This window comes from Montipora capricornis, chromosome 2, assembly GCF_036669925.1.
Source record: "Montipora capricornis isolate CH-2021 chromosome 2, ASM3666992v2, whole genome shotgun sequence".
NCBI lineage: Eukaryota > Metazoa > Cnidaria > Anthozoa > Scleractinia > Acroporidae > Montipora > Montipora capricornis.
This window is the reverse complement of record NC_090884.1, coordinates 51,581,331-51,593,830: the sequence shown is the minus strand read 5'-3', so window position 1 is coordinate 51,593,830 and position 12,500 is coordinate 51,581,331. Positions and strand designations below refer to the sequence as shown.

Here is a 12,500-nt window from a genome sequence, read left to right as displayed (position 1 = left end):
GGTGAAAAGACCTCGGGAAAAAATTACTTAGGCGTTTCTGTGAGCGAAGTTGGATAACTTTCGACTTTTCTTCAATATTCCTTTGGCCGGTGTTCACATAAGAGAACTCAATCGTCTCTGCTTGCGTGACTTCAATTAAACAAACGTAGTTGTGTTGACGAAGTCATTCTTTTAGTGTCGGTAGTTCCTTCATTTCAATGGTTTTTCTTTCTGTTTTTGAAACATGCCATTGTGATTTTTAAAAAGATTCCCTGCAAAGATTTCTCGATGTGGGCTCAATAGAATTATTAACGCAAAGGCACACAAAAAGTTTATAGTTCATGTGACGCGGGCTCGATAGAAGTTGACACGTTAAGCGTGTAAGCGGACGCAAAGCTCATCGCACGCTCTTTTATTTTGAGCGTGTGTGAAAAACAAAGGCTTCAAGTTTAATGAGGTAGGCTACTAACACGCAGCTAACGTGTTGAGTCACGCTCCTTTTGTTTCAACGTGCTAACGTGCCGTGCGCGTGCGTTCATCTTATTGACTGTTTTCCCGTGGAGGGTCACAAATGATATTAACTTGACTTTTCGCTTGTAGATTACAGTAACAAATAGTTATCAAAAGGAATGCCACTATACACTTACAGGAGATATTTAAGGTGGTAATGCCCCTCCTGTGCAAATGGTGGGAAACTAGTTGCTAGGCAACGGGCAAAAGGACAACCAAAAAATCAGTGTCCTACAGTGTAGGTTGGATTTGAACCCCATGCCCTCTGTAACTCTGGTAGGATGCAATACCCACTGAACTGCAAGAACTTCAGGAAAGCTAGGTTGTTTATCTAGTAGATCCTGACTGGACGATGTGTCCTGCTGGTCTGCTAGCTCTACAAAGTCATGCACCTACAAATTTTCAAAATGTAACTATCGATGGTTAGGGTGTAAATTATTAATATGTGCCCATGAGACCTAAGGAAAAAATTTGAACCACAACATAATTTAATAATACCGTTTTACTACTTACACTTTGTATTGACAGTACTTATGTGCTTGCAGTTATAACTTCCCTTGGCTGTCATGCACTAGTGCAAGTCGAAGGCTGGCTAAAGTAATTGGGATTGTTGATTATAATTGTTATTATTGATTTATTTCTCAGGTGGGATTATCAAAGTTCAACTCATCTTCAACAAGCCTTTGTACTCAAGATCTTGTTCCTGGTGAAGGACTGGTAATTATTGTCTTTTAACTGGTAGTTAAAAATGTTGTTCCCAATCATATTACAGTATACATATTTCCTGGTTTCATTTGCTTTAATGTTTTGAGTTTAAATAGCTGTTCTATCAGTTTTGCATTGGTTTTGATTTCTGTTGTTTTGATGTTATATATTGCTTCAGGCCATTGAGTTAGGGGATGCATTGGAAGTCAAGTACACGGGATGGTTGTGGAAAAATAATAATTTTGGAAGTGTAAGTCAAATGATTCTATGATGAAATAGTACATAATTACATACAATGTATGTTGCATTCTTTACATGTAAATTACTCTTGATTGTTGTTTTGTTATTTGTTTATAAATTTTAGGTTTTTGATGGCAATGTTGAGACTGATAAAACATTTAAATTCAAAACAGGAAAAGGCAAAGTAATCAAGGTGATGGCATCACAGAATAAGACATACATGTAACAAAGATTTATACTGTAAACGTCAGTGTACTGCCTGCATGCATAGTAAGTTCCAGTGTTCTAGCAGTGGTTGGTAATTAAGTGTTCAGGAATCTAGACTTCTAATGCAGTGCAGTAAACAGCTACAACCTCGGTCATAAATAGTTGTAAGACCTCTCTGGAACAGCACGTAACTCGCATCCAAGCTATTGATAACGCAGCCCTCCTCCTCCTCCCTCCCTTCATTGTTGCATTTACCGTTCTAATGTTGTGTTTACCGGTTAGTTCTTGCACTGGAATCCATAAACATCAACATTGAAACAGGAGAGGGAGGGGGCGGGGGGGGGGGGGGGTTTTCTGTCAGTGTTTGTGACCGAGACTGTAGATTACCAAGTAGAGATTTTAGTTGCAGGTGGCCATGGCATGGCGAAGTATTTTGTGCACCAGAGTCAAAGTGCCTTGGTCCCAGTTTTTGCAAGCATCCTGCTATGGGCTCCAACTAGAGTTACTGTAGTGTTTGATGGCCCTTGATATATTTTTACTTGCAAGACATTTAAACACTCATGTCATATGTACACTGTACATGCAAGTGGTGAACATATAAAGTCAATAATATTATTACCTATTTAAAGGGGCTAGGTCACGCAATTTTACGCAATTTCAGCACTGATCGAATGGTCATAGAATTAACTAAAATATCAAAACAACTGTTCAAAACTATAGAACAACACAGGCAAGCCAAGAACGGAAATGGCTGGACAAAACTGGAGAGGATTGAAATGGATTGAATTTGGGTAAATTTGAAAAACGTCGGCCCACCTTTTTTTTGTATCAGTCTATATCAAAATGTCATTTACACAGCTGGAAAATCATTCTCAGTTGTTATGTGACTGTGATTTTGCAAATGAAAGACTTTTGTTCTGCCAATTTGACGTTTAGAGCTCATAATTAACAAAATTAAACAAAGTTACCTAAAATAGCGTGACCTAGCCCCTTTAAAAATTATTTTAGGGATGGGAGCAGGGTGTCATTGGAATGAAGAAAGGTAGCAAGAGGCTGATTGCTATTCCGTCACCTTTGGCCTATGGTGAAAAGGTGAGAACAGTAATTATTATTTACTGTATTAATTTTATATATTTTTGACATTTTAAAATACCGTGACCTAATATTTTCTTTAAACTGAATTTACACAATCATGACCAAAACAGCATCTCTGGGAAATTTTGTGATTTTAAGCAAACCCCAATTTTTTCAGAAAATTTATGTAATTTGTAATTCTGCGTACACATTGATTTAGAGTGATGAATATGTAATATTTTATGTAGAAGTCACCCTTTATATCTTTTTGGCTTTATGTGTAATTTGTTTTTTCTCATTTGACAGGGTGTGAGTGGTAGAGTTCCTCCTAACTCGTCGCTGCTATTTGAAGTGGAAGTTCTTAGGGTACGTACATTAGGAAGCGTAAGCAAGGACGACGACGTTGGCTACAAGAACGCCACAAAACAATAGCTGTGCATGTGCGTTTCCCATTTGTGTACATTTCTATGCCGTTCTCACTCTGACAACGATAAATTTTCAATTTCTCTTCTAAAAATTAATATCCTCACCGTTCTCACCCTTGTTACCTCTGAAACATTGACACTCGTTTTCCATTTTGAGTGACTTAGAGTAATCACAAATTTATTGTAGTAATGGAAAATAAAATTTTGAGACAACACTCTTGTAGCCGTCATCATCGTCCTTGATTAAGGTCCCTGTATTCTGATGAATGACTTAACCCTTTTGGCTCAAAGGTTTGAAATGTCGTACTCAATGGAGTTTTAAAAGCTGAGCTAATTAATTTTATTTGGGGAGCTGGGATGGTGTAGTCACTGTGGCGATTGCGCTCTGCCTCCCAACAGTGTGGAGCGAGTTCTATTCTGGATGTGGGTAAAGTTTGTTGTTGGTTTTTTACTCTGCTTCGAGAGGTTTCTCTCCCGGTTCTCCAGTTTTCTATCTCTCAAAAACCAACATTTCTAAATCTCAATTCGATCAGATTGAGGGACATAAATTATTGAAAACTACACTGTACTGGGTCACCAGTAAATATGTTAGCCTTGTTAGATAAAGTCGTCATTATTATTCTTCATTGCCACACCGATCACTGTTCTTAAGAGCCAGGTTCTCTTGATGGGTGCCAAGCCTCAACTGGTTGCCTAAGGTCACCCACAATTTCACAGCTTTCTTTTTCCCTTCTTCCTTTTAAGAACCCACATCGTTCCACCACTTTTCTTAGAATTGTTGCAGTACATGTACCCAAAAGCGTGGTATTTAGTGTTTAACTTAGCTCCACAGGTGTACTGATGCCCATGCAACTGAGGAAGCTCTCCGATCTCCTTGAGACAGTCCCCAATGCCCTAATGACCACTGGCAATAGATGTACCTTTACTTTAACCTTCCACATTTTCCCCACCTCTCTTGTCAGGTCTTGATATTTTGCCATCTTTTATTCCTCCTTCTCTCTCACATTCTTCTTCTTCTTCTCCCTCCTATTATTATCAATAAAATATTATTATTATTATTATTATTATTATTTGGGATTGAAATAAACTTGAGAAATACATTACATGTCTTTTCCTTTAAAAGTTAGCATCACATCATTATCCTAGTATTTTCATTTCAATTTTACTAGTAGTCTGAAAGACTTGACTTGGTCAAGTTGCTTAGTTGGGGGTATGTCTTATGGGCAGGTGTGCTTAAAACTGAAAAAGGGGTATTTTTGCTTCAGGTTAAGTCCAGCAGAGAGTCAACTGAATCACCAGTAACTATTCAGGAAGTGGTTAATCCCCAGAGCTCTGATCAACTTCCTGACATCTTGTCTGAACCGTCTGGAACAAGGAAACGGTCCACGGATTCAGTCTCACAACTGAGGTAACAATAAGACAACATCGCTGTTTAGCATTCTGGCTCCGGTTGTATGACGGGTGTCCAATAGCACTATCCACTAGATAAATCATTATCCACTGGATAACTTAACAGTGTTTATCCGCTGGATAGAGTTATCCGCTTTTTGAACAACCAGGGACTGCTGTTTTGTGTATGTGTATGTATAGGTAAAATGTAATTTCACAAAAAAATGTTTAGCACCATTAACTACATTAAGCTACATGTAAACTGCAAGCAGTCTTTTCTTTGCTCTAAATTGTTGAAAATGATGAATGCTTGTTCCCTCAGTATCGGCCATTTGTAACTTCAGTCACCACTTACATGTATATGTAGCTCACTGTATGGTACAGTACTTTTGTGTTTGTTTAAAAGATTTAGAGCAAAAGAGTTACTGCTTGCCATATAATTTGAAGCATTCATTAGCAAAAAGCAAGGAAATTACAAGTAATGTCATTAGTTTAATTGTCAATAGTGGGCCAATTACACCACTGATATTTTACTATGATTCAACCCCAATCAGTCATCGCCCCTTCCTTTTTGCCCCATGGTTCACACACTTCCAAGGACAATGTTTGGGGAGAGGAGGGGGGTGGGGGTAGTGATGGACTACTTTAGCAAGGTAGGATAGATCTCTGATTTCATGCACAAGGTGTAAAAATTGTTCTGTTTTAGGAAGGCACTCCAGTGAGTTTTGGCAATTCCACTTGAGCCCTGTCCTTCCATTTTTAGTCTACATGTGGCTGTCTTTCACACAATTCAGAATTATTACAGTATAAGATTTGGCTCTTACTCTTTTTTGGGTCACAATTTTCCTGTGCATGCATAAGGAAATTGGCTAAAAATCCTTTGAACAAAGTGAAGGCTGCCCGGAGACCTCTTGTTTCATTTACCCTCACTGGAATGTGTGTTTGTGTAGTGCTACAGGAGATAGTGGTATCAAAGGCAGGACAGCTTCCATTACAGAACAGTTGTCCCAGGTGAGAATACATTGGTTTTGGTTTACCAGTTTCACGACTTGGACTCCTTCAATTGGACTACTGTCTGTTTTGCTATGATGTGGTTTCATCGATCAGTAGTCCATTCAGAAGATTATGCCAAGGCGACCACATTTTATCCATGTGTTCTTCAAATTGATTTAGAGACTTAGTATCAAACTTGCGGATCATTGTCTGTTTTTTTTTTTTAACTTATTCAGTCACCAGAGAAAGGAACGGACAAGGCTCGTTTGCTGGCAAGGATGTCCAAAATGGGAAAAAATCCATTATCACTTCCAGGAGCAGTTGTGGCAGAGCCTGAAAATGATGACTTTGTTGAAGCTGACCAGGTGAATAGTGTATGACAGTGGTTGACATAGTTGAATATTATCTTGTAGGGTTTAGCAAGAGTAGCATACATGTAGTGTTAGTCATGTGATGAAGAGAAAAGACAAAAACGTGATGATTATTATCGATGATGCTATTGAAAGAAATCTGTTAATGCAGATTTCTTTTATTAAATGTAGGTTCATGATATTCCTATTATTGTTGAAAAACAATAGACAAAAACGAGATTGGGAAGAAAACCCTTGACCATTGTGTGACCATTCTGGTTGTCCAGAAGGAAATATTAACTTTGAAAACAAATTGTTGCTCTGTATACATGTAGCATTGTTCCAAAAGATGTTGATGCCTGTACTAAGGAAAGTGGAAATCTCAAGGGAGAGCAGGAACTTCTGAGCTTAAGTTTATAGGCGAATTTATCGTAATTATTGAATTGACATTATCAATACATACATACATACATACATACATACATACATACATACATACATACATACATACATACATACATACATACATACATACATACATACATACATACATACATACATACATACATACATACATACATACAAAGTTATGTACATGTACAGTAGGTAGTTGACTACTTCCCTTAGGGGCTTTTTGGGGCAAATTGACGATCAACGAAACAACTTAACAGAACAGCAACTACAGCTGTTAATAATTCCAACTGGCTGGAGGCAAACCAGTTGGCTATTTGCAGGTGCAAAGGAGTGGTCAGAATGGGTCTTGAATTCTCAACTGAAGGCAAATGCCCCAACTGTTGCCTCCCCTCATTTGGTGGAGGATGGATGGGAGAAGGTTTTAGGTGTTTGCGTTTTTTACATGTAAGTCCCTTTCTTGGGATGAGTGGAATCTCTTGAACTGACATTATTGATAAATCCAATAGGAAGTGCCACCCAGCCCACAGCCTGTTGTGCAAGATACCAGGTCAGGAACCAGCACAGAAAGTCCTCCGGACATCAGCTCCAACCCACACCCCAGCCCTCGAGTTAAGCCCCAGCCACCCCCAAGACCAGTCCAAGTACATCCTGAAGTTCAACAGACGTTACACAATCCTACACCTGGCATGCAACCCATTATGAATCACCAGCCAATGATTAGTCCTCAGCATGTTATGAACCCACAACCAGTGATTCAGCCAGCCTTCACTCCACAGCAACAGGTTGCACTATATCAAGTGAGTTTTTTGAATTGTGACATGCAACAGCGTAATATATCTTTTTATTCAGGCTTATAAAAGCCATGATTTCTCAGTACTTTTCTAGCAAAAGTACCGGTAGTTGTAGAATACCGATACTCATTGATCCACTATATCAATAATTTTTTATGGCATATGGTGGAGTTGATTAAAGCCCAATCAGCTGTAATCCTAAGTTATTTTGTAGCCAAAACTTAGGGGTAGCCATGATTAGTGCTAATTGGGCAGTTTTAAAAAACCCCAGTTGCAACCCATTTTAATCTTCTCCAATTTTGGGCATCTCTGTATTCGCTGTTTATTTCAACCATCCTTAATTGTTTTAAGTAAGTTACAAATGTATTTCTTCGTTTTGCTTGATTTGGTCTGCGATCCAGTTCCCAGTGACTTAAGGTTGGCCAAGGGTGTGTTCAATTGACCCTATTCCGGAGAAAGAATATGTGGAGTGATGCTTTAAAACAATATTTTTGGTGTTTTGAAGCAACAAGGATAATAAAGATATGTTTAAGATAGCATTTTAGCAGGTGTTTGACAATTTTAATGTGAATCTCTGTAAAAACAAAGCATTTATAATACAGTTCCATTCCATGTATTCCTATTCTGGAATACAGTCAAGGGAACTTTGTTCCTATTGTACTGTTTCTTGACACAGCCCCTTTAATATCTGCTTTCTTGCCTTGGTCAGCCACCAACCAGCAGTCTGGGTTATCCCATGATGGCACCTCAGCCACAGATAATAACTGCGCCACCGTATTCAGTACCACCACCCCCTCCTCCTCCTCCTCAGCCTCAGCCCTCAGCCAATGACGCCATGGTCCCGGTGCTTATGGCAGAAACTCGTCAACAGCAGGGAGAGATACGCATGTCCATAGCTAAGTTGTCAGACAAGATTGACGAGCTTTCTAACAAGGTGAGAGCAACTTGTGATTAATGTACAAATGAAAATGTTTTCGAAGATTAATGCTCTTTAATGACCCTCCAAGATAACTTTTGGACATCCTGACGTTCTCTCTCAAATACGTTCCTGACCAAAAATCAGTATTTTTTCAACCCTTCGCTCTGTCAATCGCAGATACATTTCTTAAGTAAATAACTATTGTTTCCAAACGTTCTTGTTCACCATGACGACAAGTACGTTGTATGTGTCTCGAGGGATGATAACAGGGACGGTCAGTTTCTTCTCCGTTGATGCCTTATTAAAGGAGGTGTGATGAAGTTTTCTCTTCGCCCTGAAAAAAAATTGCAATTTGGACTAGGAGGAATGACAGCGGAGGCAGTTTCGCAGAAATCTGTGCTGGAGGGAAATGTTGCCTCAATACGCTCTTAGTCTCCTTTATCTTGAACGTTCATGGGGTACACAGGAATAGCTACATGTACCTACTTCGAAATTTCCTTTACCTGGTATTAATGTGATTTTTCAATGTAGGTCGATCGTCAGCATCAGTCGTCAGTCCAGGTCGCTAACCAACTTTCTCCTGCCAATCAAATGGGAGTCAGTGCATATGGTAATCCTCAAGCTGTTATGGAAGCTTCAATTTTGGTTCACAACATCACAAGAATTGTGCAGGTACCAAATTTTGAAGTGGATTACATTAATTTTATCAACAACTTCTCTCAGCGGCATTTCAGGATTAATGTGGGTTTCTTCGATTGCACCTGACGTCATGGCGGCCATGTTGGTGGAAAGAACAATGAAGAAAAAAGTCTTTTGGGAATTTGATTCTATTTATTATGCAAATCCTTGAGCTACATTTTTCTATTGTTTTGGCACCAACGTGGCCGACTTATCACGTGAGTGCAATCAAAGAATAATATTTCCCAGGGAGTTTAGCCATTCTGCTTGTTATATAGCTAGCAATCATTTTTGGAAACGATGGACGCCTCCGTCCAGAATGGGTAAGAGGTTAAGAAATGTATCTTTTTTATCGAAGTTGACTTTATGCTCACAAAAAAACCCGAGTGTTCCTTTGCAGGAGTGCATCCAGCGAACTTCCGATTACTTGTTCGGATGTTCTACCATGTACTGAACCATTTGGGAAACTCGTGGGGGGAGTTTGGCCATGAAAGTGACAGATTCAGAACACAAACCTGAACTACACACAACTTTTTCTCTCAGCTTACAAACCTACTACCACCTTATCCTCACAACCAATCACACTACTTTTCCAACTACCAATCACAACACAGACCAGGGCATCACTACATTATATGTATATGACGAAATCTTAGCTGGACAATTTAAGCAATTGTCTCTCAGAACACCTGAAAAATTCAGGCGGATTCAATGTGATTGGAACCCATGACCTCTGTGATGCCGGTGCAGTTGGGATCAGGTCAATTTGTTGGGCTCTTGTGTTCGGGTGAATGGACTGGATGAAATAAATATGTTTGACAATAGGCCCTTTGCGTGACCATGTCACGTGACCTTGTCAATCATGAAAAATGGTTGTGGTACAAAGTAGATACCAGAAATGGAAAGAGCGTGATGAAATTATTGAGAACTGCCACTGGGATTTTGTTGAGAGATTTTACAGTGATTTTAATGCTTAAACATTAACTGAGATTTGTATGGAAAACAGCTGCTGGACGGCAAGCTTTGCCGTCCAGCACAGAATACTTTTACATTTTTCAAACTTTGAAACCGCTCAAAAATCACGCACTTAAACGTCAGTGGCCTCAAAATTGACATTCTTACTAATTTCATCTCCGAGTCGCTCTTTTCATTTCTGGCATCTATTTTGTACCACGACCACTTTTTATGATTGACAAGGCCACGTGACATGGTCATGTAAAGATCTTATTGCTTAAATTGTCCAGCTAAGTTAAGTGCGAAGATCACGTCTCAATGTCGAAAATGTACGAATAAAGTAGTTGAATGATAACATCCTCGTTTCAATATTACAATTATTAGTGATTAAACGTACGTTAACAGTTTTCAATATCGTTTTTTCTGGCATTTATGCTATATTGCTGCTTCTTTTTTGTAGGAAAATGAGAAATTAAAAGTAGAAAGCACGGAAAAAACAAAGAAAATTGAGGTGCTCAATGACAAGATATCAGAATTACTGCAGAAGAGTCAGAGGTGGTGCAAGTTTTATTGACGAAAATGAATAAAAACACTTTTCTAAATAGAGCGATTTTCAATTGAGTGTCGTTAAAACCAAAACCAAATTAACTACTTTAGCCAATCAGAAAGGACGGAGACAATCCGGTAAACCAATCAAAACTCGAAGCAATTACACGTAGCCGACACAAAGCGCGGGAAAATGTGCACGCGCGAGCCACGATTGGTTTTGGTTTTACTTCTGATTGGTTGAAAAAGTGGCGCGAGAACTTTGAACCAATCACTGAGTGAAGTAATGCAAAACCAAAGCAAATTGCTTATTACTTTCGATACTCAATTGAAAACCACTCTAGTAATAACTGCCTTTAAAGGCCCGGGCAAAAGAGTTAAAATATTTTTTTTCAACATCCGGTCGATTTTGTTGAATAGCGAAACCGTTTGCCACTCCCTTTCAACTTTGTCGAATCAAAGTTGAATCGATGTTGAAGGAGTTTAAGTAATTATGTTTAAACTGTTCTTCAACAGCCATTCAACATTTCTTTTGTTATCGTGAATGTTAAATGAAGTTGAAGCCGTTTCACAGCCACCTCTTGTATTTGCGAAGGCTCAATTTTTGCGGGTGGGAGGGGTGGGGCTAGAGTACCACCGTTAAGGAACTTTCAGTTGATGGTAACAATCAAAAAGCAGTTTTCAATTGAGTGGCACAAAACCAAAACGATAGTATTTGCTATGGGTAATCATGTCAGACGCTGACAATCAATTTAGCCAGTTCTAAAAGAGGGAATGGACGTCCGAGCAAATCACAGTTGCTTATGTTTTTGACTTCGATTTGTATAGGTAATCACACGATTTCCAGTGCAATTTGGAATAAACATGCACAAGTGAATTTTTTCAAAGACGACCAAAATTGCACTCGCCCTACGGGCTCGTGCAATTTGTAGTATTTGAAAAAACCTACAAGTGCTTATTTTTATAAATTGCACGAGAAAAATCATGTGATTACTTATTTAAAATAATATACATGAAAAAATTCGAGATGGTTAAGCAGAAGAAACGCACGCGTATCACGCAATCAGGGAAAATTGCGCTTGATTTGAAAACAAGAGATTTGATTGGTTCTGATCATTAGCCAATCATAATCCAGAATTTCGATGTGTAATTTGAACTGGTGTATTACACTTTTTGCGCAGTGTTACACTTAAGCTGCACAGCTGTCACCAATCAGAATCGAGTAACTTTTTCATGTATAATATTAGGCGCGTTACTAGAGTAGCACTGCAAAAATTGTTTTGAAGACACCTGAAAATCGCTCTGAGGAAAAAGGGATTATGAGTGAGAGTGAGATAAATGAAGTAGTGCATCGGGTTTCATGAGTGACATTCTGTTTTTAGATTTGTAGAACATAGCAACACAATGTTGGAACAAAGAAGTGATTCATTGCAAGTGAACACAGCTCAATCACAAGCACGAGTGTTATCACTAGAGCAAGATAAGGTTTGTTAACAAAAAATCTTATTTGCATATCATTTCGAAAGTAGGGCGATTGTCAGTTGAATGTTGAATGAAAATTGCATCGCATTTGCTTTGTTTTACATCAAAACGCCAAGTGATAGGCTGAAAAATCCGTCGCCATTTTTTCCACCAATCACAAGCAAACTGAAAACTGGATTGCAACTTGCTTTTAATCATTTTCCCGCGCTTCGTGTCGGCTGGATGAATTTACGCTTCAGAGTATTTAACAATATATTCACCGAGCCAAAGGTGAATAATTGCTTTAGTATAATTACATCGGTGCTTATTTCAAAAATAAGCATTTTATTTAAGACAATTAATTTCTTCGTCTGTCACCTCGGCAAAACGGCTTGCGGCCATTTTGAAAAAAAAATCCGCTTAGGTGATTATCGAGTAATAATCAACTCAAGTGCAACCAGTCAGCGTAGAGAATTTTCAATAATCACCATAGTAAGATTGGTTGTTTGATTTTCTGCAGTTGTTATGATTGGTCAACAATATATATATATTTTTAGTTTTGGCTTTTCCGTAGCTACTTTAAGGACGGTGCCTACTAATTCAAAGGTATTTTTGCACGGTTTACTGAATATGCGGGAAATGCAGATCTTAACAAGTGTTATTGAAATCCAAAAAGCAAGTTGGGGGTAACCACGCATTTTTCGAAGATATTTAATCAACAATATTTGTAAAGAGCTTTCAAATACAAAGCAATGTGTGGCGTAATTTGCCAAATTAAAGCTTAATTATCTCTGAAAAATGCGTGGTTACCCCCAATTTTCTTTTTGGATACCAAGAGCACTTGCGAAATTCTGCTTTCTCCGCA

At 38.6% G+C, this 12,500-nt stretch overlaps 1 protein-coding gene across 1 annotated transcript in view; it reads left to right on the top strand.

The window, feature by feature from the left end:
• LOC138026417 (FK506-binding protein 15-like) overlaps positions 1–12,500 on the top strand; it is a 31,776-nt gene that overhangs the window by 5,802 nt on the left and 13,474 nt on the right. The window contains exons 7-19 of the mRNA XM_068873769.1: positions 1,135–1,206; positions 1,373–1,444; positions 1,559–1,627; positions 2,650–2,733; positions 3,022–3,081; positions 4,406–4,548; positions 5,480–5,540; positions 5,759–5,887; positions 6,793–7,083; positions 7,787–8,011; positions 8,528–8,668; positions 10,089–10,183; positions 11,557–11,659. Coding sequence (XP_068729870.1) covers positions 1,135–1,206; positions 1,373–1,444; positions 1,559–1,627; positions 2,650–2,733; positions 3,022–3,081; positions 4,406–4,548; positions 5,480–5,540; positions 5,759–5,887; positions 6,793–7,083; positions 7,787–8,011; positions 8,528–8,668; positions 10,089–10,183; positions 11,557–11,659 — 1,545 coding nt within the window. The remainder of the gene's footprint in view (positions 1–1,134; positions 1,207–1,372; positions 1,445–1,558; positions 1,628–2,649; positions 2,734–3,021; positions 3,082–4,405; positions 4,549–5,479; positions 5,541–5,758; positions 5,888–6,792; positions 7,084–7,786; positions 8,012–8,527; positions 8,669–10,088; positions 10,184–11,556; positions 11,660–12,500) is intronic.